We start from the raw sequence: 24,202 nt of genomic DNA, 5'->3' as shown, positions 1-24,202 counted from the left end.
CAAAATTCTTGGTACAAGCAAGTGAAGTATTCAGAATATCTGATTTCTGTATATAAAAAATGAACAAAAACAGTAAGTTCCAAATGGAAAATAATAATTATATTGTTGTGGATATTTCATACATCCTGTCATTTCTGAGTGCCATGGCATCAACACCCAAAAGGATGTAAGATAGATGGAACATTTGAGTTCTATGGTTTCCTTTGTTAAGATAAAATTAAAATTTCTTAACTGAAATAAAGCTGAATCATTTTAGAAAGCTAACATCTGATAAGCTCAAGAACTCACACATCCTCCATTTAGGTTGGAAGGTCAAAGTTCGCTCAAGGTTCAACAGATGCGACCTCCTGTGGACAGTTTGTGAGATCTTGCTGCAGAGAGGCATCTTATCGGAGCAAAAGATCTGATTTTAATGAGATTACAATTCACATCTCCACTGAAGATATTTACAATGCAACTTCCTCAGTCAATTATTTCTTATTAGAATGGCGACTATCACTATCAACAGGGCGAAGTGGATGTACACTGACAGCTTACTGCTATTGTTTCTGTGTGTAGTGTACTATAACATGTAGAAGGTCAATTCTCTTTTAAAAACACCATTAAAATGCTTAAAAAGTCAGTAAATGGCTGAAGGTAATTTGGTGAAAAATTTGCTGAGAGCAAAATATCACTTAAAATACCTTTTCTTGAATGAAACCAGAAGAGCTCTAAAAGTTTTAAAAACAAACAATTGTGGGTTGTGTTCTATGAATTAGCACCACAAATCATTTCTTAGTTGTTCACATTTGTATGAGGTCTTGAGCCCTGGAGTTTTATAACAGCATCAGATGCAAAGGAAATCCCTCACACCTCCCTAACACCTTACTACCAACATTAAACTAATGGACCTCATGACCCTTGCCTTCATCGACTCCTGGGCACATCATGGCACATCATGGCACATGAGATAAAAACCAGACGTGCAATTCACAATGGTAAAAAAAAAATATCATGAAATAGAAAATAGTCCATTTTGACACATGAATATCATACAAACATTACGATATTAAAATACTGCATTTGCAACCATCAGTTCACATGTTCATGCATGACCTTCACATTGTTATTCCCATGGCCGTTGACAGCAAATTTTTCCGCTTTATGATCCGTCCGCCTTTTCCGTAGAAAATCGCTCTTCAGAAGCCTCCAGAAGAGAATGGGGTTTATAACATTCATGACGAACATGGCCGACCCCAAGCTGAAGTAATAAAGAGCAGTCACCCGCTGGTACCAGAAGCACATCGCCACGGTAATGGACACCAGAGCCGCTCCTCGGAATATGGCAAATGTTACGAGGTTCATGAAGGCAACGACTTTGTAGAACCAGTGTTCAAATTTCATTTGGATCATCTGCAGCAGCTTCCTGGAGTGCAGCCAGAATGAGTTGACTTCAGCCAGCAGCGCCACCATGTTGAAGGCTATAGCCACCCGGTGATGCATGTTATACCAGAACATAGAGATCACCTGCAAAAACAGAAATTAATTTGGTTTGTTTTGGTTACCATGGTCACTGACAGGCACTTCAGTATTTATGTATCCTATTGATGAAATGGTACCATGATTATGTGCATACTAAACAACAACTACTGGATTTTCAGTTAAGTTGTGCATATTTGATATAAAATTGACTTATTTCAAATACAGACATAACATCTTGTTTGGACCATACACACAAAATTGAACAGAGACTTATCTAGGCTTGTTGAAAGGCCCCAGGTCAGCAGAAAATGTCAGTAAATATTCCCAAATACGAATTACAAATTTCCCTTTTTCATGTTATATTGTTGTAACAGATGTTACTTGATTATGACTTTGGTATTTCACCAGTAATTTGAGCAGAATAATAATGATTTTTCCCAACTGCCTGGCAACGGTACTTAGTTTGGCATCATGGATAAATCTCTGACGAACATTTAGTGTTCCTGTTTACCGGTAATTACCAGTTTTTCACCAGTAAAATTAGGTTTTGACTGGTAATTCATGTGACTGCCAGTCCCTGTGAACCGGCAAATTAAGTACCTTATAAATCTTTGTTGTTGAACAAAACAACAGCAATGTTCATATAGTATATTATTTTAACAAAGTCAGCTTTTCTGTTACCATCAGGAGTTTCCCCTTGTCTATTTTTAGTGCAAGGAAAGCAAATTTTGCTTTGCTTCGAGGTTTACTGTATTCGACGTAATTAGCGCTACGCTCTAATAAGCGCCCACAGCAATATTTGCTAATATATTGGCAAGTGAACAATCCTAATTAGCACCCCTTCTGATCGTTCAATGTACACAAGACTTATTTATTCGCGTATAATACGCACTCATGTGTTATATACACCCTTAATTATGTGCAATTACACTCTGGAAAAATATATCTGTCGTATATAAACATTTCAGGCTGTCAGCAGAAACCACCTAAATTTACGATCTTTCAACTGGTTTTTTTTCCACCAAAATAATATTCCAATAAGAGCCCCCTACTTCTAATTTTGAGAGCGCCCTTGGCATTTAATACTTCGAATACATATTTTAGACTTCGCCACGAAATATTCACCCCCAAAAAAGGAAACTTGTGACTGAATTTTGTGTAAATGACATGTAGATCTAACTAAGTTACTGCAGAGATGAAGTCATTGCATTGAACATGACACAAAAGGAACTTAAACAGGGAAAATTTCATACGTTTTTTTTATTTGTTGAAAGTTGGGACTGACAAATATGAGAAGGGACTGGTAAGTTATAGAGTAGCCAGTCCACCATGACTGGCAGCTTCCAAAGCCAGCGGGAACACTGTTGATGTCTGTGAAGACTGATGCTGTCTCAACTGCACTGGGTGACAGATCTCATTTTCAAGCAATGGTTAATACAGCAATGATTTCTTGGGTCTTGGAACCAGAAGGACCAAACTGTTCATTGTCTGACTGTGAATCAGACATAAGAGGTGACCCAGACCCAAGGAAAAAGATATATAAATGAATCCAACTCACTCTTTTAGCATTGTTCTGGGCTCCACTGGATTTAGCTATAATTTATTTTCAAGGGACATATTAATAAAAAAGATTTCATATCTGGGACAAACTGTTAGTCCAGGGATACACTGGCAACAAAGTATCCATCATGTTCATGGCTAAAGTGCACCCTGGAATTCTACAAGAGCAGCAGCAATCCACACAATCAGGATACAAATCTAAGATGACACACACTCAGTCAGGTAGCAACATTCTAACCATTTGATCCTCATTTAAGTCACCTCTCAGACAAGCATGGGATATTGATGGGTATCCAGCTGGGGATATCGCACAGGGATGACCTATCCAGCCCAGGATACCCCACAACGATGACCTATGCAGCCCCAGATACCCCACAATGATGACCTATCCAGTCCAGGATATCCCACAAGGATGACCTATCCAGTCCAGGATATCCCACAAGGATGACCTATGCAGCCCCAGATACCCCACAAGGATGACCTATCCAGTCCAGGATATCCACAAGGATGACCTGTCCAGTCCAGGATATCCCACAACGATGACCTATCCAGTCCAGGATATCCCACAAGGATGACCTATCCAGTCCAGGATATCCCACAAGGATGACCTATGCAGCCCCAGATACCCCACAAGGATGACCTATCCAGTCCAGGATATCCCACAACGATGACCTATCCAGTCCAGGATATCCACAAGGATGACCTATCCAGTCCAGGATATCCACAAGGATGACCTATCCAGTCCAGGATATCCCACAAGGATGATCTATCCCCCCAAGAATATCCCACAAGGATGACCTATCCAGTCAAGGATACCCAACAAGGATGACCTATCCAGTCCAGGATATCCCACAAGGATGACCTATCCAGTCCAGGATATCCCACAAGGATGACCTATGCAGCCCCAGATACCCCACAAGGATGACCTATCCAGTCCAGGATATCCCACAACGATGACCTATCCAGTCCAGGATATCCACAAGGATGACCTATCCAGTCCAGGATATCCACAAGGATGACCTATCCAGTCCAGGATATCCCACAAGGATGATCTATCCCCCCAAGAATATCCCACAAGGATGACCTATCCAGTCAAGGATACCCCACAAGGATGACCTATCCAGCCCAGGATATACCATGAGGATGACCTATCCAGCCCAGGATACCCTACAAGGATGGATGACCTATCCAGTCCAGGATATCCCACAAGGATGACTATCCAGCCCAGGAAATCCCACAAGGATGAGGGAATGAATGTTATTTTATTCAGCAGTCTGCAATTCTCCAGCATATGCCATGATCAAGTCTGAGACAGACAGCCAAGTGGCTCATAGCATGATGTCACGAACAACAACACCAGGGATTCATGTAGACCTGTACAGAGGCCAAAAATTTGGGCACAGCAGATGTTAGTAAAAATTACAAATTACAGTGCTAGACCTTTTGATCCTCATTTCAGTGGCCAATAAGACAAACTTGCGACCTATTATGAACCAGAGGTGAGGTAGAATGGGGATTAACTTCAAGTTCAAGGTTATTGCACTTATATAGAGACATGCATGCACGTGTGTGTGGCTGCTTGTACTAGTCCGGACTCATGCCGATTTATAGTGCTGGCCCACTGAGATACCATGTTGCAGATTAACATGAATTCCCCACTCAGACACAGAATACGGACTCAGAGAAGACCAGTCCTTGTTTTAGCAGGGCTGTTCCAGGCAGGGCAACAACAAGTACCATCTTTTAACGACTTTTGGTATGATGCAGCCGGAAATCAAACACACAACCTTCTGCTCTCCGGGCCAACACTCTACCACTAGACCACGGAGACAGTCCAATTCTGAACGATAATTCCCACAGGTTTCCCCAGGGAAGGCTAGATGACCGCTCCTGCCCAAATCCCAAAAGAATGATCCGCTCCTACCTGGATCATTCCCCTACCCCCATACCAACCCATCCGAGAGCTATAGGCAGGATGATGGAGTGTGACTCACAGCTAAATGGTGAAGTGTGACCTCCCACATCTTGAAGATCTTGTTGTTGTAGATCATGTCCAAGAAGTCGTATGTGAAGTAACCTGTAGTAGAGAAACAATTGTAGGTGTCAGCGGTGTACATACACAAATACAAACAACAGCAATATTCATGTCTGAATTGTTTGATAGGCAGTACTTTAGGGCTGGGACGGGTCCAAATTTACTGCCCAGGTACCCATCACCCTATTACCCTGCGATGTTTTGGTATCCATCCTTATACCGTTGTCTTGTTTGACAATGGCATTAGGATCTATACCGAAACGTCGCCTTTACAGTAATTAAAAAAAAGTTGTTATCCATTAATTGTGTCGACTTTGTAATATTCATTTTGTTTCTGAATAGCAATATTTTGTATGCTTACCACCACACCGGTATATTAGGTGAAAAAGGGTTTTGTAATTTTTTGTATTGTTTAACCTTTAAATTCATTCACAAATGTTGTTTCACCTTGAAATTGATAGACAAAACTGAGTAAATGAGGAAATGTGGAAGTGATTTAATATCTCACGTAGTTATCTCCCCTGTATCTATGACAACAACATGGCGGCAACTGATCATGCTGAGTAATCTGTTCTTCAGAATGTAGGAAATAGGATCTGCATGTACAATCAATGTCAATCACCCTCAAACACTTTAGCTCTCAATATTTCGTAATACATATCGCAATACAGACACCAGAATCACATTGCACTTTTTTGGCCAATACACACCATACAGAACACTAAATAACAAGAGTCATCAGGAGATGACATATCCCCCAGTTCTGGTGCCATTTGGAAAAGGAGTTTGGGTATCATACCCCACTTTTGGTTCATTGCCATTGGATACGTTCAGTTCAGTTCAGTTCAGTGAAGAAAAGAATAATACTGTTCAATATTTTGCAACATCCCAAATGATCAAAGGCACCAGTTTACCACTAGACTGATCTGTGTAGCAAGTTTCATCAAGAAATATTAAACAGTTTTGGAGTAAACTCATTTTCAGTAAACTCTAACTTGTCATCATGAAAACATAAAAAAATAAAAAGAGTAAACTACATATATAATGAACACGCTTATAACCAACTGGTGGATATAACGACCTATGTTTTTTGGTCCCAGGCATTCGCCCTATGTATGCTGTATATATACTTATAACGAACTACGGTTATAACAAACTAAATTAAGTGGTCCCTTTGAGTTCATTATAACTGTAGTTTACAGTATCCCCAATCATCAAAAGGCACCAGTTCACCACTAGACTGCTCTGTATGGCATGTTTCATCATAAAATATTCAATGGTTTTGAAGTTCTGCTCTGGAAACAAGCAGAATAAGTCCAAAAATATATCCCAAATCATCAAAAGGCACCAGTTCACCACTAGACTGATCTGTATCTAATGGTGGATTATACACATCTCTTTTTCAATCATTAGCTTGGCAACCTTGGAAATTCACACTTGTTTGCTATTCTGAGACAACCAAACTGTGCTGAGAACAAGTCAAAATCCAATGACACAGACTACACACGATGTGTTAATAACTTCACAAACTATCATTTAACTATGAGTGAGTGAGTGAGTATGGTTTTACGCCGTTTTGAAGCAATATTCCAGCAATATCACGACGGGGGACACCAGAAATGGGCCTCACACATTGTGCCCATGTGGGGAATTGAATCCGGGTCTTCGGCATGACGAACGAACCCTATAACCACTAGGCTACCCCACGGCCCCCATTTAACTATGAACACAAACAGCTGTCAGACACAACAGGGAATCGGTGACACCCTTCTACACAGTAATGTATCAAAAGCCCCACCCATTGTATCAGCAGTCAAACAGGAAACAGTAATCCGGTAGTGGGTGTGGCCTAATTTTGTAAGGATTAATACAAACACACAAAAAATGGCCTGGTTAGCTAAACAAATGACATACAATCACTTGCAATTTATTGATAATAATTATAAGAAAATGTTCTAGCATTAACAGTACTTTGGACTTTCTTGATGCAGGTAGATCAATGTAGATAACTCACTCCAAATATTAACACAAGCCACTGCACTAAAATGTCCCCAACACCAAATGCCGGATAATTCACATATAAGCTTGGCCTGACTGATGTATACCACTCAAAAGAACTATTCTAACATGACAGATTAACTACAATCTCCTTACAATCAGATCTTAGTTTTCACTACCGCTACACAAAGATTTGAGGACATTCCATTACGGGTCACGTCAGAACGACCTTTCACGAATTTTGACCGACCAATGAAATGACTGACAAGAAGTCAACATTAGCCATTCAGAAGGCAGCTTTCTCGAGCTTTACGACACTAGTTTCAAACTGGCGACTACGCTTCAAAACATATTTTGACGTATTCTCGATTAAAAAAATTAAAACTTATAAGAAGAACATTCTGGAATGGCTTATAGATGGCCTAGATTGTATGGATATGGAGGGTTTCCCCTCACAACTGTTAGATAAGTTGGCAGTGAAGAGGACGTCTGTTGAAATTATATTTAAAATTTTAGTGTGGTTCTCAGCATAAACATGAATTTATGGTTATGATGTAATAGATGTAGGGTATTCACAAGAAATATTTGTAAACAGTAATCTATACAGATTCTTTTTCATAACGACAGTTACGTTCTCCTATCTCAAATCTTATGTTACTCAATAGAGCCGGTCATCCTTAAAAGATTCCCTCCAATACGACAGGAAATGTTCTGAAGCCTGAGACCTTGAGTTATTCCCTAGAGAAATACACATGCCCTTCTGCACCCACAGCAACCTTAGTCATGTTTACCTTCAAAGGTGAATTCCAAAGTACTAAGGCCTAGATCACCTAGGAGCGTTCCAATTAACTGGACTGGAGGGGTCTTTCAAGCCTTGCCTCAATAACCTGCATGCACTGAGTCCCTGCATAGACTGCTCCACAAGACTTTAGTGTACCACAGCCTATGGCAACACACCCACAGATAGAGCAGGGGGACCATATTTCCTATATTAGATGCCCAGGCTTCTATTAAATCACCAAAGCCATTAAGTAGAGGGAAATGTCCAAGTAACTCTCCATTCCTTAAAAATAATGGAGCAGAGGCCCCGCAGGAATGGAGAGTTATGAGGATATTCCCCTACTTAAAACTCATCCCTACTTTTACACTTTGACAAAATATTCTGTAATTGAAAATATTTGAAAAATTCAAATGCTGCTTCAAGATAATGTACAGTTGACAAGCAACTCTCCATTCCTGAAAAATAATTGAGCGTTCAAACAATAGAATGACGTCACAGATGTGTTTTAACCCAGAGTCTTTTAGAGAGCAGCATCTATTCTGTTTAATGCTGGAACAGTGGCAACTCACTACCTTCAAACCCAAATCCAATTTGTGTCTAACTAACCCTTACTTGTCTACACAACATTCATCTTTGAACACACCCAATAACTCTACAGTTAATCAGGATATTACCATACTACATGACTAATCCTTTTGTTGTGTGTTATTTGTAATGTTTGGGCTTGACATCATCAAACTGGGTACTTCAAGATTTCTTCGTCTCAACTATCACTGAAATTGAACACTGCATCATGTTATGATATTTAGATTATCCAACAGATGATAATCATTATGCATTTTAAGATGGTTACCATTAATGAGTGAGTGAGTGAGTATGGTTTTACGCCGCTTTTCGCAATATTCCAGCAATATCACGGCGGGGAACACCAGAAATGGGCTTCACACATTGGACCCATGTTGGGAATCGAACCCGGGTCTACGGCGTGACGAGAGAACGCTTTAACCACTAGGCTACCCGACCGCCCCCTTGCCATTAATGACACTGCCACATAAGTCAGAGCTACAGATAAGCAGTGTACTTGCGTAAAATACCCCCCCAAAACTATTCAAAACCCAATTACTTTCAATTACCTTGCATACAGAAACGCATGCATTAAATGGAAAGCGCAATTGTTTGTAAACAGCATGCATGAATGCCCAATGAAGTTGTTTTTTTAAATCCCCAAATGCTTACTCATTTTAGGAAAAACCCAATAGAGTGATGAGCAGATGAGTGAAAAATATTGGTTACCCAATGAAAAATCTAATAACCAAATTAAAATAGATACCTTTGAGTAAAAACGCAATTGCTTAAAAAGTTATCTGGAGCTCTGAAGATGGTTGTCATTGATGACACTGCCAGATAAGTATTGTAACAATAAGTACTAATTGTACTAAAATCATGATATTCATCAGAGATCTGTGTGGGAACAATTTACTGAAATGTTACTCTTAAAACCAGGGCTGGGAATGATACCTAGAAATTACCACATGAGTGTCTGCCAGATACCATTTATTTAGTTAGTTATTTTGAAACATATCTAATGAGTGAAAGCAAGTAAGATAACTTTTTAAACAATAAATGGTATCTGACAGTCATTTGTGTATTAATCAATTTCATACACACCCTAAAATCACACCATTTTAGCACTGAATTGAAGCATATTTTGTCAATCCTCTAGACAGCAGGGGCGCATTAGTCTTAATACATGATGCAATGGTCATGAGTGGTGTCATGGGCTTACTGCTTACTACTCATACTAGTGTGTAGGGCTCCAACATGCACTTAAGTACTAGGCGCCGGTTCGATTCCGGGAAAACTCGAGGAGGTAAGGGGAGGTAACTCTAATTTACATACTTTGTAAATTTCAATACACATGTTGTATATATTGAAAGAAAGACGTCCCATAAATTTTGTCAACCAATCTACAAAACCAGTGAGAACTGGTGTATATATAGAATAGCATTGTTAGTATTTCTTCTGTTGTGTAATTTCATTGGATGAGTGTTCTGTCGGTTATCCAATCACATACAAGCATATGTTAACAGGCACATTCTCATTAGACTGCCGCAAATAGATTTCAATTGCCTTGTACATCCTCTACAGGTCAACATGGCCCAGAAAGTTAGGATAATGAAAATCTAACACACAGGTGGGTTTATTTAAGTAAGTTACAAAAGCCTATAGACGTAAATCTTATTCATAAATTCCTATTATCAGGTACTCTTGTTCTACGAGTTCTACCTTCAGATACTCGAGGACTCATTAAACATGTTGAAGCCCTATCAACATGAGCCTCCACAAAAAGGTTTCAGACATGTCTTTGGATTGTCAAGGCAATGATAATAATGCAAATTAAATGAGACCAAAGAACAGTTATTGAACACTGTAAAACCTTTCGACACAGATATGTGAATTCGACTAAACCTCGAGAAACTTATCAATGAATTAATATATTCTATCATAATAATCTGACCTTAGGTCATCACCATGGTGTAGCCAATCACAGACCTAGAATTCAATATCACAGTTATCTTCAGTGGGTTACTCACCCACAGATGTGTAAGTAAATAAGGTCATGATATAATCATTATGATGTATTCATAATTTGATATCCAAAGTTCAAACTACAAAGTTTCACAAGGCCATCACAGTGCTAAGATAATCGTAACTCCTATACTATAACATAGGCTTACGACAGTCGTAGAGCACAGATCACTTTGTGTAACAGGTCCAAGGACTTTATAAGATAACTGTCATACAAACTGTCATAAACAGGTTAAAATTGTAACCATTTATTGGACGGATTCTAAGTTAAAGTAATTAGGTAAGCTAAACACAACCATGACAACAGGTCAGGGAAGGAAATTAAGTTTTATTTAGTTTAGTTGCTATCTATATAAGCAGGAACAAATGGTACCCACGAGGAAATGTCACCATTCCTTCCAAATTTGTACATTAACATGAATTTTGCCTGGTCTTAATTACTCTTAATCCATCAACACTACACTACCAGGTTGTTGGTTTGTTGTTTAACGCCGCACTCAGCAATATTCCAGCTATATGACGGCGGTCTGTAAATAATCGAGTTTGGGCCAGACAATCCAGTGATTGTCATCGTGAGCATCGATCCACGTAAATTTGATACAAAGACATGCATTAACCAAGTCAGCGAGCCTGACCACTCGATCCTGTTAGTAGCCTCGTACGACAAGCATAGTCGCCTCTTACGGCAAGCATGGGTTGCTGAAGACCTATTCTACCACAGAATCTTCATGGGTCTTACACTACCAGGGAAGGAAATTAACTAAGAACCGCTACTCGCCCAAATACTGAAAACATTGTATAGCAATGTCCGTCCAAAATGTTTGAAATTCTACTAACCCCTATTGTACATTTAACATTAACAAAACAAGAAGCTAGTGCTAATTTCCAATCTGCACTGTACTCACAGGGCTGTTAATTAAAGACCTTGACCTTCAAGGCTTTGAACAAGTTGAAGCATTTCAATGATTTATTTATACCAATGTTTTGGAGCACAACTCCAAGGGCATAATGGGTGTAAAACTACACTGAACACAGAGTTAATTGGTCCTTACTGTTGCTTATAGGTCATGTTTCATGAAATAGCTTTGATCTTTATATTGCACGTAGCATGTCTAATTAAAGAGAGGCATTTCCCCTTGTCAACATTCATAGTTGGTCTTGTCAGCTGCCGTTACTTATAAGTGACCACTAGTCAGCATTTGAAATTGGCATTAGTCCTATAGTCCTTGCCAAACTGCCCAATAATTAAGGTTGAGGTTAAGAAATTTGCCATTTTTAAGGGTTTTGCTATAGTTATTATTATAAGGACTAGTAGACTAAAAATGTTAGCTTCTATCGCTGCAGGTCCTTGAGTGTCGTCCAATAATATCCACCTGTCTTACATGCTTATGATGTGTATACTAACCGGAGGGTCAACAGCCAGTAAGGGAGTGAATGTTTTTTACATATCTTATTCAGCAGTCAGCAACATTAAAGCATAGGGTGCAAGGGAGCTATTCTGTCCCGGAATCTACATGGGGTGGCAAGAGAGGGTGCTGGAGACCTATTCTGCCCAGGAATCTACATGGCGTGGCAAGAAAGGGTGTAGGGGACCTATTCTGCCCAGGAATCTACATGGGTTGGCAAGAAAGGGTGTAGGGGACCTATTCTGCCATGGAATCTACATGGGTTGGCAAGAAAGGGTGTAGGGGACCTATTCTGCCATGGAATCTACATGGCGTGGCAAGAAAGGGTGTAGGGGACCTATTCTGCCATGGAATCTACATGGGTTGGCAAGAAAGGGTGTAGGGGACCAATTCTGCCCAGGAATCTACATGGGGTGGCAAGAAAGGGTGCAGGGGACCTATTCTGCCATGGAATCTACATGGCGTGGCAAGAAAGGGTGTAGGGGACCTATTCTGCCCAGGAATCTACATGGCGTGCCAAGCGAGGCTACTGGGGACCTATTCTGCCCCAGAATCCCTAGCGGTGTGGCAAGCAAGGGTGCTGGGGACCTATTCTGCCATGGAATCTACATGGCGTGCCAAGCGAGGCTGCTGGAGACCTATTCTGCCCCAGAATCCCCACTGGTGCGGTAGGCATGGGTGCTGGGGACCTATTCTGCCCAGGAATCTACATGGCGTGCCAAGCGAGGGTGCTGGGGACCTATTCTGCCCAGGAATCTACATGGCGTGCCAAGAGAGGGTGCTGGAGACCTATTCTGCCCAGGAATCTACATGGCGTGCCAAGCGAGGGTGCTGGGGACCTATTCTGCCCAGGAATCTACATGGCGTGCCAAGAGAGGGTGCTGGAGACCTATTCTGCCATGGAATCTACATGGCGTGCCAAGCGAGGGTGCTGGGGACCTATTCTGCCCAGGAATCTACATGGCGTGCCAAGCGAGGGTGCTGGGGACCAATTCTGCCCAGGAATCTACATGGCGTGCCAAGCGAGGCTGCTGGGGACCAATTCTGCCCCAGAATCCCCAGCGGTGTGGCAAGCAAGGGTGCTGGGGACCTATTCTGCCCAGGAATCTACATGGCGTGCCAAGCGAGGGTGCTGGGGACCTATTCTGCCCAGGAATCTACATGGCGTGCCAAGAGAGGGTGCTGGAGACCTATTCTGCCCAGGAATCTACATGGCGTGCCAAGCGAGGGTGCTGGGGACCTATTCTGCCAAGGAATCTACATGGCGTGCCAAGAGAGGGTGCTGGAGACCTATTCTGCCATGGAATCTACATGGCGTGCCAAGCGAGGGTGCTGGGGACCTATTCTGCCCAGGAATCTACATGGCGTGCCAAGCGAGGGTGCTGGGGACCAATTCTGCCCAGGAATCTACATGGCGTGCCAAGCGAGGCTGCTGGGGACCAATTCTGCCCCAGAATCCCCAGCGGTGTGGCAAGCAAGGGTGCTGGGGACCAATTCTGCCCAGGAATCTACATGGCGTGCCAAGCGAGGCTGCTGGGGACCTATTCTGCCCAGGAATCTACATGGCGTGCCAAGCGAGGGTGCTGGGGACCAATTCCGCCCAGGAATCTACATGGCGTGCCAAGCGAGGGTGCTGGGGACCAATTCTGCCCCAGAATCCCCAGCGGTGTGGCAAGCAAGGGTGCTGGGGACCTATTCTGCCCAGGAATCTACATGGCGTGCCAAGCGAGGCTGCTGGAGACCTATTCTGCCCAGGAATCTCCATGGGGTAGCAAGCAAGGCTGCTGGGGACCAATTCTGCCCAGGAATCTACATGGCGTGCAAAGCGAGGCTGCTGGAGACCTATTCTGCCCAGGAATCTCCATGGGGTAGCAAGCAAGGGTCCAGGTTACCTATTCTGCCCCCGGAATCTCAATGTATGCTTGCCAACTGATCACCTAGAGTCCTCCAAAGATCAAAAAGATCAATAACTAGTTGTCTAGGACACACTGACTGATCAATGTATTAGGAAATCAATAATGACACAATCGCATGTATTATAACAATTCGCCAAGGTTTTGTTTTACCAGCCATGGTAACAGTTGTGGTTGTGGTGACAAAAAAAGACTGCCGACGCAGCACTCCTTAACCCCAGCAGTGCAGAAAGCCCTTCTTATCATACTTATCATGTTACTTCCCATGCTTAGATAAGGCATAATAATAACTTTGTGGTTCAGATAACATTGATTTTTTTCTGAAACTGCAGACGTTGTAGAATTACTGTAAAATCAGCAGTTTTTTTACATACATTTTCACAAGAACTACTTTTTGGCCGCCATGGTCATGATGGTCACAAAACGTTAATACCCAGAGCTCCAAATAACTTTTTGAGCAATTGAGTTTTTACTCCAGGGTTTCTATTTTAATTGGGTTATTACATTTTTCATTGTGTAACCAATTTTTTTTTCACTCATCAATTCATCACTCTTTTCGTTTTATTCCGAAAATTAGTGAACATTTTAAGATTTTTAAAAAATTAAAAAATGTTTTAGATGAATATAACTGTTCTAAATATATAGGCTTGGAAAGTAAAATAGCTTGTAATTGTGTTTTGAAAATTAGCTCCTTTGCACACACAAAAAAAGCTTCACTGGGTATTTAAGCGTGCTGTTTTTATAATTTGAGTTTTTCATTTAATGCATGTGTTTCTGTACACAAGTTAATTCAAAGTAATTGGGTTTTAAATATTGTGTGTGTGTGTGTGTGGGGGGGGGGTATTTTATGCAAATACGCTGCTTATAATATATGTGTAGCTCTGACACCATTGAAAAAAAAGTTCAGGGTTGCACCTAAAATCGCTGTAAACATGTAAATCATCAGTAATTGGAACTGTTTCAGGATCTACGTGGTTACACCCTTAATTGTTACTATTGTCATGCACATGATACACACACAGACATACATGATATATACTTGGAGATATGTATCATCAAGTGATCATCATGATCACGTATGTATCATCATCATATATACTTGGATATATACATGATAATGATGATATATACATGACATCTACATGATCATGATGGATATACTTCCATTATCATGATTATACCATGTATACACTATATATACATGAGATATACACGATATATAATCATGATGATATAAACTTCAGATACACATTATCATGATGATAAATCATGCATATACTTGAGATATACTTGAGATATACATGATATATACATGATATATACTTGATTTATACATTTTTATACTTGAGATATGCATGATCATGATCATGTGAATACTTGAGTGAGTGAGTGAGTGAGTGAGTGAGTTGGGTTTAACGCCGCTTTTATGTGTATACTTGATATAGTACCATCTATGACATCCCTACATGTTCATTGGGATCTGCTCCACCTCACTCAGCAGGACATCATTGAGACCAGGGCCTAGTGACTGCAAAATGTCCAATTTGAAAAAGTGCAAATCGGACACTTTAAAATTTGGTCAACATCAATCACCACATGCACACTGACCTACATCCCGATAGGTTGAAATAGTAGTATATATCAGATCTATGTGTCTATCAAGTGTTGTGCGCGTTATAACATGTCGTGTATCTATCCCTTCAGAGAATTGAGGTGAACGGACAGGTATAACAGACTTGGCAAATAAAAGTATGAAATTGGATATAAAACATCACTAGACATGATGATTTACCATTTAAATTGTATTTCCTGCTCTCCAGGGCATTATTTTTATGCCGAGATTAAGAATACCGTGTGTATTTTCTCGTAAACTTAGCCAGAAATAGCAATCAGCTGTACACAAGTTCGCTCCCAATCTACCACGATCTACCTGTGATTCAGTTCAAAAGTACCCAATGATACAACTTCAAAGTATTTTGATGCAATGGTTTGGAAGAAACTGTTTCTGAAATTATTGTTTTATCAGGAATAATATATTCCAAAATTGGGTTATTTTAGTTGCAGCTATTACCATATATATTAAAAATTATAAGAACCATAAGCTTAACACTTTGGTACAGCTGACTGCAATTGCAGGATATAATGGTAATTTAATATTTTAGTATGTGAAACAACAACAGTACTTACTCGTTCATATTTAATCTACCAATTACAGGTCAGTCACCTCATTACTTTTATAATCAACACGATTTGTTAAACCTCTATCATCTAAATTTGTTTCATTCCGTCTGGATCATGTTACAGTAATTACTTCCCACAATTCACTTCCAAACAGTCTGGGCATGCCCAGTAAGGCGGACATGACATCACAGTGTTTACCATTATCAACCCATCAACCCGCACGACGTTACTTTCTCCATTGTTTCAAGCCACTTACTCGTGTTGTTACCGTCCAGCCACCCCTTAGCTCCTCCTGTATTGCATTGCTTCAACTATCGTGTGTATCATGTATGTGGTTTCTGGATCCGCTTGTACTAGAATTGTATTGTCATGCATTCCATAGTCATATATCAGGCGTGTATATGTATATACCATATTCGACGTAATAAGCGCCCCGCTCTAATAAGCGCCAATGGCGATAATTGCTAACATATTAGCTAGTGAACAATCCCAATTATCACCCCTTCCGATTGATCAATGTACACACGGCTTATCTATTCGCGTACAATAAGCACTCGTGTGTTATATGCAACTTAATTATGGGAAATTTAATTCTGGAAAAATATATCTGTCGTACATAAACATTTCAGGCTGTCAGCATAAACCACGAAATTTATCTTTCAACTCTGTTTTTTCCACCAAAATAATATTCTAATAAGAGCCCACTATTCGTAATTTTGAGAGCGCCCTGGGCGCTCATTACGTCAAATACGGTATGTATATATTTTTATCTTCTGTGTCTGCCTCGGTGTCACAAGCTACTCCTTACACACAGCGTGGAAGGCTTGTGGCCCCCAAAGAACATTACGCTATTTCGGTAGTCATCGGTACCGTCCGGTCAGCACGACCAGGACCAGCTTATCTCTAGGGATCGTCCGGGTCATCAGACCCCAGGACCGGCATATCCCTCCTACAGCTACACAAGCCTGGGTCTCTAAGACCCCAGGACATTCAGTCATCTTACCCGGGTCACCATGACCCCAGGGTGTCAACCCGGGTCACCTCGACCCCAGGGTCTCACATAGGCAACTGAGGCAGCCCCCACATTATGCCAAATATTTGTATGTAAATATTTGTATGTAATAAAAGTTCCTTTCATGTACTACATTTGATGTTGTTTGTGGCACAAATTTACATATGGACTAATTTGACAAGTCACGATAGAGACTTCCCGCGCTACATGTATTTCGATTGCGAAAACGTTATGTTGACATATAATAGTCACATTGCCACAAATATGACTTTTAACGATTGTAAGTATGGCATTTATGATATATGTATCCATTCTCTGGCAACTAAAGTCCATTTCAAGGTGTCGATAGAGGTAATCTGACTGTGGTTGCTGTAAATAACGGTGAGTTGTGCGATCTGCCGATCACTTCAAACACGATTTCACCAAAATTAATGTAAACAATATTGAATAAAATTTTGAATAAAACATTCAAGCAATATCATGGCGGGGGACACCAGAAATGGGCTTCACACATTGTACCCGAAATATATTACAAACATGAGTGTTACGGCATGCTATAACAAAGGTAGTGCTGTATTAAAGGGCGCAATAGCGAGGAAACACTATATATGCAAATGTCTGATTGGCAAAAAAATATTTCCGGATCCCTGGTTGAGACAGAAAGTGTCTACCCATATTTTAAATATGAATCATCATACATTGTTTCGTTTCATTTCACTTTAAAAGGATCTTCTGAAAGTTAACATGTTCCATGAATCCAACTGAAAGTTGTTTTCCATTTCATCAATAGATGCTCGACTGCGTTTTCCTGAGCACATTTTACCTTTTTCTTGCAGCTAAAGGTAATAATTTAGACGACCCATTACACGTCAGTTGAGTCAAAAACAGTGTGGCAATTCCCACAAACTGTACTTGCCATTGTAAATCTTTTCCCTCCTTTTCACTATATTATGATTGTAGGTTATTAGACAGCTCACTGCAGGCCAGACGAGCTGAACTGAGAGGGTCAATCCATGTTTTCCACTTTTAATTGTGAGTGGTACTTACTAAGGGTATGTGGAAATATCGGTAGATCGGTAAATTGAAGTTCATTCTTTCCATGATACGTTGGTTGGTTTGTTGTTTAACGCCGCACTCAGCAATATTCCAGCTATATGACGGCGGTCTGTAAATATTCAAGTCTGGGCCAGACAATCCAGTGATTAATATCATGAGCATTGACCCATGCAATTGGGATCGATGACATGTATCAACCAAGTCAGCGAGTCTGAGCACCCGATCCCATTAGTCGCCTCTTATGACAAGAATAGTCGCTTTTTACGGCAAGCATAGGTTGCTGGAGACCTATTCTAACCCGGATCCTCACTGGTCTCATTGTAATGAAACTGTTGAATACTTAGGGTTCAGAATATACATAATATGCGGATAAGATCTACATTTGAGAAAACACTGTGTGCTACCAGCATCTTGTTTTGTTCCGTTTAAGAACTTCAATTCATACATTCATGCTGCAGATTGCTTCTGAATTTAAAATTTAGAATCATACAGTATATCATGATACTTATCACAATACAGACATGTCCATCGCAAAATGTTGTGATACTGTATTCGACGTAATAAGCGCCCCGCTCTAATAAGCGCCCATGGCGATAATTGCTTATATATTGGCTAGTGAACAATCCCAATTAGCACCCCTTCCGATTGATCAATGTACACAAGACTTATTTATTCTCGTATAATTCGCACTTGTGTTATATGCATCCTTAATTATGGGAAATTAAATTCTGGAAAAATATATCTGTCGTATATACACATTTCAGGCTGTCAGCATAAACCACAAAATTTATGATCTTTCAACTCTGTTGTTTTTCACCAAAATAATATTCTAATAAGAGCCCCCTATTTCTAATTTTGAGAGTGCCCTGGGTGCTTATTATGTCGAATATGGTACATTTTAAACCTCCACTACCCAGCCGAGGTATTTGCATGCACTTACCTGTGGAGAAGGCCACCAGGTAGTACTGGTAGTAGTTGCTATAGACCAGCAGGTCCTCGAACATCTCCGGGTACAGGATGAAACTGTAACAGAAACACACACTGTCAGACATAGCTGGACAGCAAGCATTTACTGCAATACCTACCAGCAAACATAAATATCGCGCTGATCAGCTGATGGTAAATAAGCCACACTCGGTTACCTCCCTTGAACACACGTGAACAGCTTGCCCTCCAATTACAACACATTTCTCCTGCTTTTGATATTATTTTTCGCCATGTGTCACGTATAGAAGTTGGCGAAAATAACTGAACAAAATTTTGTTATACTGTACTTTAAGTATTTGCAATTCTAATGATGTAAGTTTTATTAAAAAAATTCAACATATGAAGTTTGCAGTTACCAGATGAAATTACCCTACTTTTTGGACAGATTTTTTAAAAACATTTTCCCTTTCTAAGTCAAGATTACTGTTACTTATTTTTCAAAAGTACATTAATACAAACATAATGAATGTATGTTACTATTTGTGTCTTTCCTCATGTAAGTTAATACTTTTTTGATAACAAAAAAGGAAAAAAGTGCAAAAACAGGCCAAATCAAATTTCTGCGCAGAGTTTTGGGAATTGAATTGCTGCATAGGCAAGAGGCCACGCTGACTGCTGACATTCAAGCTAACACCGCCCAAAACAAGGGAACATCAAGCATTTTTATAAGGGAGGGGTCCAAAATATCAAAATCCTCTCTCAGATAATTTTACTGCCTACAACATACTACATTTGGTTTTCAAAGGGAGGGGTCCAGGCCCCTGGACCCAACCTCTGGATCCAACTATGCAAACCACTTTTGTCACTGTCACTGAAACTTAATCAGAGACCCAAGTAAGAGATGCTTGTCTGCCATGTCTCAGACTTGCATACATCACACATTAAAGGCAATCTTGAAGAAGTGAGTCTTCAGTTGGGACTTAAAGTAAAGAGGTAGGGCCCTGCTCTTTTGAATGAGCCATCGCCACCATTTGTGCATGTGGACTGGACCTCAACTACATGACGACCTGACAGTTAAGATTGTGGATCTCCATGACCTGTTCAGCAGACAACAGCAGTGGTGGAAGGTTTGCTTGTAGGCCAGTGTGTTGTGTGTTCCGACTGGTGTACCAGGTTTAAGTTGTAAACATGATGGTACAAGTACACTGTGGTTAAAAGCACAGCTTGACTTTCGTTCCCGTGAAATGGAAATCTATGAACTAAATGTCATGGACAGCTAATCCTTTACAATTAATTACAATACACTAATGTGAACAGCTACAATAAACCTGTCAAAATCAATGTGCACTTTCTGATATGCCACCATGCCCAATTCAGTTCCTGGATCAAAGGAAACAGGTTCTTCCATTGCACACAGAATTCCTATTCTCACAAAATGTGATGTTCTAAGCTGCTGACAATCAAGTATCATAATAAGAGCAATCCAAACACATGCTCATATGATCCTAGCACATCTAAGGGAGACAACTCTACATCACGAACTGCAGCACCTTTGACAACTGTACTGCCCATTGGCAAACTGTGTGCTGGTATCTTATTAATGTAAGATACTGCAGTTGAACCCCACTGTCTACCAAATCATGCAATTTTGTAATAATTGAGTGAGTGGTGTTTAACGCTGCCATTCCAGTTGTATCGTGGCGTGTCAGCTTAATGTGGGAGGAAAGCCCGAAGTGATGCAGGTCTCAGACATTTACCAGGTCGGTGAAACCCACGAGCATAGGTATGGTGTTGACAAACCTAGAAACATAATCGGGGCAAACCGGGATTCGAACCCAGAATCATAGGTTTCTGGCATGCCCAAACAACGCCAATTATGTAATAGGAAATAAACAGTTTCCTGTGTGTCCTTATCATGATCATACAATGTTATACTTGATACAAATTGTAACTTGTGAGTTTAATTGATCATGATTATCTTTAGTTTAAACTATTGGGACTATACAATGACTTCAAGACATCCGGGAATTTGACACTTCTGGGTTAAAATAGCAATAAGAAAGTTAGAGTTTGCTCGGACCAGGTTAAGAGTTTGACACAAACAGGGAATCTACACATCGAAGTTTGACACAACAGCTTGGATCTCTACATTCTCTCAACATCTCTTAATCAACAGTTGTCATGGTTATAATATTTACTCATAGTAGTGCAACGATCAGCAGGTTTCCAATCCAAAAGCATCTCATATTGCAAGCATTACATGCACTATTTCACAACATCGTCTACATCCTGCACTTGAGGGTACATGTTAAGATCAGAAATGGACACTGTGCATATATGACATGTTACAAAGGAAGCTGTATCACATTCTTGAACAACCCGTTTCGAGAGCAGGATACAAGATATGGACGTGGGGAGGTTTGGAAGTAAACATGGTAAATGTGCCAATTGCACTACCCAACCCAAACAACAGGCCCTTATTCATGTTGCTACGATAGGCTTACACAAAAAAGCAAAGAGAGTGCCAAGGGTTTTAAGACAGTATTAATTTCTTTTTCCTAATAAAAATTTGAAAAAAAAGACAGCGATGTTGTGAGGGCTGCATCCAAATCATGAACTTCTGATTCTGATCAGCTAGTCGAAGCGTTACCCGATGACCAAAGCTTGTTTGTTTAACCAGCAATATGAATTCCAGATTTATGACGGCAACCTGCAATCGAGTATGGACCAGACAATCCAGTGATTGATATCATGAGCATCAATCCATGCAATTGTGATTCGATGACATGCATCAACCAAGTCAGTGAGCCGGACCACCCAATCCCGTGAGTCGCCTTTTACGGGTTTTTAAAGACTTATTCTACCCCGGATCTTCGTGGGTCTCTACTACCTGATCCAGTTGAGGCTTCTTACCACAAGCATAGGTAACCATAGAGACCAATTTTAACCTAGAATCTCATGGTGGAAATTATTAAAGCATAACAATGATACATATCAATCTTATATAAATTACAAACATGTTCAACTGAATCATGTAATTTGAATGTCAATGTCAGATGATATTGATACACAATTATGATATATCACCCACATCAATACCAACATTTATCACCCATATCAATACCAACATATATCACCCATATCAATACCAAAATATACCACCCACATCAATACCAACATATATCACCAATATCAATCAATACCAAAATACATCAATCACTTTCTCAACTGATAATTCCCAACGCAGTGATTAGTAATTCCTTATACAAAGAAACTTGTCAAGCAGTTAATCCTTTTATTTATATACTTGGCGTTCATCAAATATCTACACGCTAGGCTAAATGACCGATGTAAATAATACACCTGTCAAAGTGTTTTCAAATAAACAACTTCCTGTTCCTTGACCTACAGGTGCGCGTTTCTGACAATTATTATTATCGCTTGAAGCATTATATTAGTATGGACAGATTTCTGATAAACACGGGTTAATAAAACTACATTATTTTACAGAACAGCTTACAAAATTACAATGAATTCGGTTGTCTTTGATAGAATGCTAGACGTGAAGTTCTAGCTAACACTTTGAACTTGTTGCGCCTAGCAATCGATACTGTCGACTGACGAACCGAAGTTTAGAAATCTATTCAACAAACAGAACTGATATCTGTAGGACTAGTGGCATTATCAACAAAAGCGGCCAAACGCACAGTCAATCTTACCTGCTTAGATCCCACACAGAGCATATCAAGGCATGCACCCACGAAACTAGTAAATTTCTCCATTTCCACGCATCTTCTTGAACAGATTTGGGTGCACCGACGAAACTGATCACCAAGTTGACAATAAAAAAGAAAAGTATGGTCGATATCATCATGGAATAGCCATAGCGAATATCTAAATTAGGATTATCCGGTAACCTGTCATTAAAAATGGCCATTTTCGTTTAATATCCTAACAGTTCTTCCTCAACTACAAACGAAAAACACCGGAACGAAATGCTTCGAGCGGAGTGTCACGTGACCATGTCGCTTATAACACAAACGATCGTTGCCATGTGCAGTGTCATATACAAATGTTGGACTCTCCTTGTGTTTATGGTCTATGTTTAATCAAGTTGTTGCACGGCATGTAATTAGATCGATTTAATTTTTTTAAGCAGTCGGTGTAAAGGTACTATGAAAATTTTATTTGAGAAAACGCCATGCATGTGATCTGATTTCCCAAGGCAATGCGTAGGCGAAAGGAGGCAAAGTATGTGAAAAGACCACGCCTTCTTTTGGCTGTTCGCTGGTCGAGCCGCTATCTATAATTCCATGTCACTTAAGTCGTCCTGACATGCATTAGTCATACAAATTATGCGTTGTTTAATTATCATGTGTTATATTATTCATAATTAATCATCAGATATAATGACACTCCGCATTTTGAGTTCTTATTCATCACAGAAGAGTCCACATATGTGATCGTATTCCATGTTGCTAGCAAAATCTGCATATTTTAATTACTTAAATTGTATGTTTATTGTCTTTGTATACGCTCTATCACTGTTTTTATTATAGTATGCAATGTAACACGGGTGCATATATTGGAGAGGACGATTTTTATGTCCAAATTAAATAAGGTTACAAAATGTTTTGTTGTTTGTTAGTTTAACGCCGCACTCAACAATGTTCCAGCTATATGACGGCGGTCTTTAAACAATCGAGTCTGGATCAGACAATCCAGTGATTGATATCATGAGCATCGATCCACGCAATTGGGATCGATGACATGCATTTACCAAGTGAGCGAGCCTGGCAACCGATCCCGTTCGTCGCCTCTTACAACAAAATGTAAAAGCCGCCTGTTAGAACTGCATACAAGGCGATATAAGATTGACCTAATAGTGAATATTAATGAAAAAACATATATCATTATATAATATTATCACCATTATCATCATCATCCCTATCCTCATCATCATGACAATGGTCATTAGCATTATGGTGTTATTGAAGAGAATATATGGATGTCAACTTCTTTATTACGAGGAACACAACGTTTCGGAGTATAATTATGCTTACTCCTTCATCGGGTGAATGAATGCCATGACATACTTACTTACTTACTTTGGAGATTTAACGTACGCTTTCCGACTGATGCGTATTTCGCACACGGGCCCGGCCAGGCCATTAAATGTGTTTCCGAAAGGGGCGAAAGTGGTGTGTGCAACCCAAGAGGGGGCTTTAGGGGTTGCTTATATAGAATTTGGGAATTTTGAGATTTGGAATAGATGCCAATGGG

General features: G+C 40.1%; 1 protein-coding gene across 1 annotated transcript; it reads right to left on the bottom strand.

Annotated features, from left to right (window-relative positions):
* Nucleotides 1-666: 666 nt before the first annotated feature.
* Nucleotides 667-22,929, bottom strand: LOC124142117 (TLC domain-containing protein 2-like). The gene is made up of 4 exons (XM_046510400.2): nucleotides 22,639-22,929; nucleotides 18,933-19,015; nucleotides 5,016-5,098; nucleotides 667-1,506 (listed from the first exon to the last, which is right to left on the bottom strand). The coding sequence occupies exons 1-4, from the start codon at nucleotides 22,854-22,856 to the stop codon at nucleotides 1,072-1,074; spliced, it is 819 nt and encodes a 272-aa protein (XP_046366356.2). The 5' UTR covers nucleotides 22,857-22,929; the 3' UTR covers nucleotides 667-1,071.
* Nucleotides 22,930-24,202: the final 1,273 nt, after the last annotated feature.

The sequence above is a fragment of the Haliotis rufescens genome, unplaced genomic scaffold (assembly GCF_023055435.1).
Source record: "Haliotis rufescens isolate VD_foot unplaced genomic scaffold, xgHalRufe1.0.p SCAF_15, whole genome shotgun sequence".
In the NCBI taxonomy this organism is placed as follows: Eukaryota; Metazoa; Mollusca; class Gastropoda; order Lepetellida; family Haliotidae; genus Haliotis; species Haliotis rufescens.
The sequence above is the reverse complement of the archived record's forward strand: the minus strand, read 5'-3'. Positions and strand labels throughout refer to the sequence as shown.

Coding starts and splice junctions, on each gene's coding strand:
- LOC124142117 (XM_046510400.2), bottom strand. CDS start 22,856: ATGGCCATTTTTAATGACAGGTTACCGGATAATCCTAATTTAGATATT. Junction 19,016..22,638: donor TCTGTGTGGGATCTAAGCAG/GTAAGATTGACT, acceptor TTTCTGTTACAG/TTTCATCCTGTACCCGGAGA. Junction 5,099..18,932: donor CCTGGTGGCCTTCTCCACAG/GTAAGTGCATGC, acceptor TCTCTACTACAG/GTTACTTCACATACGACTTC.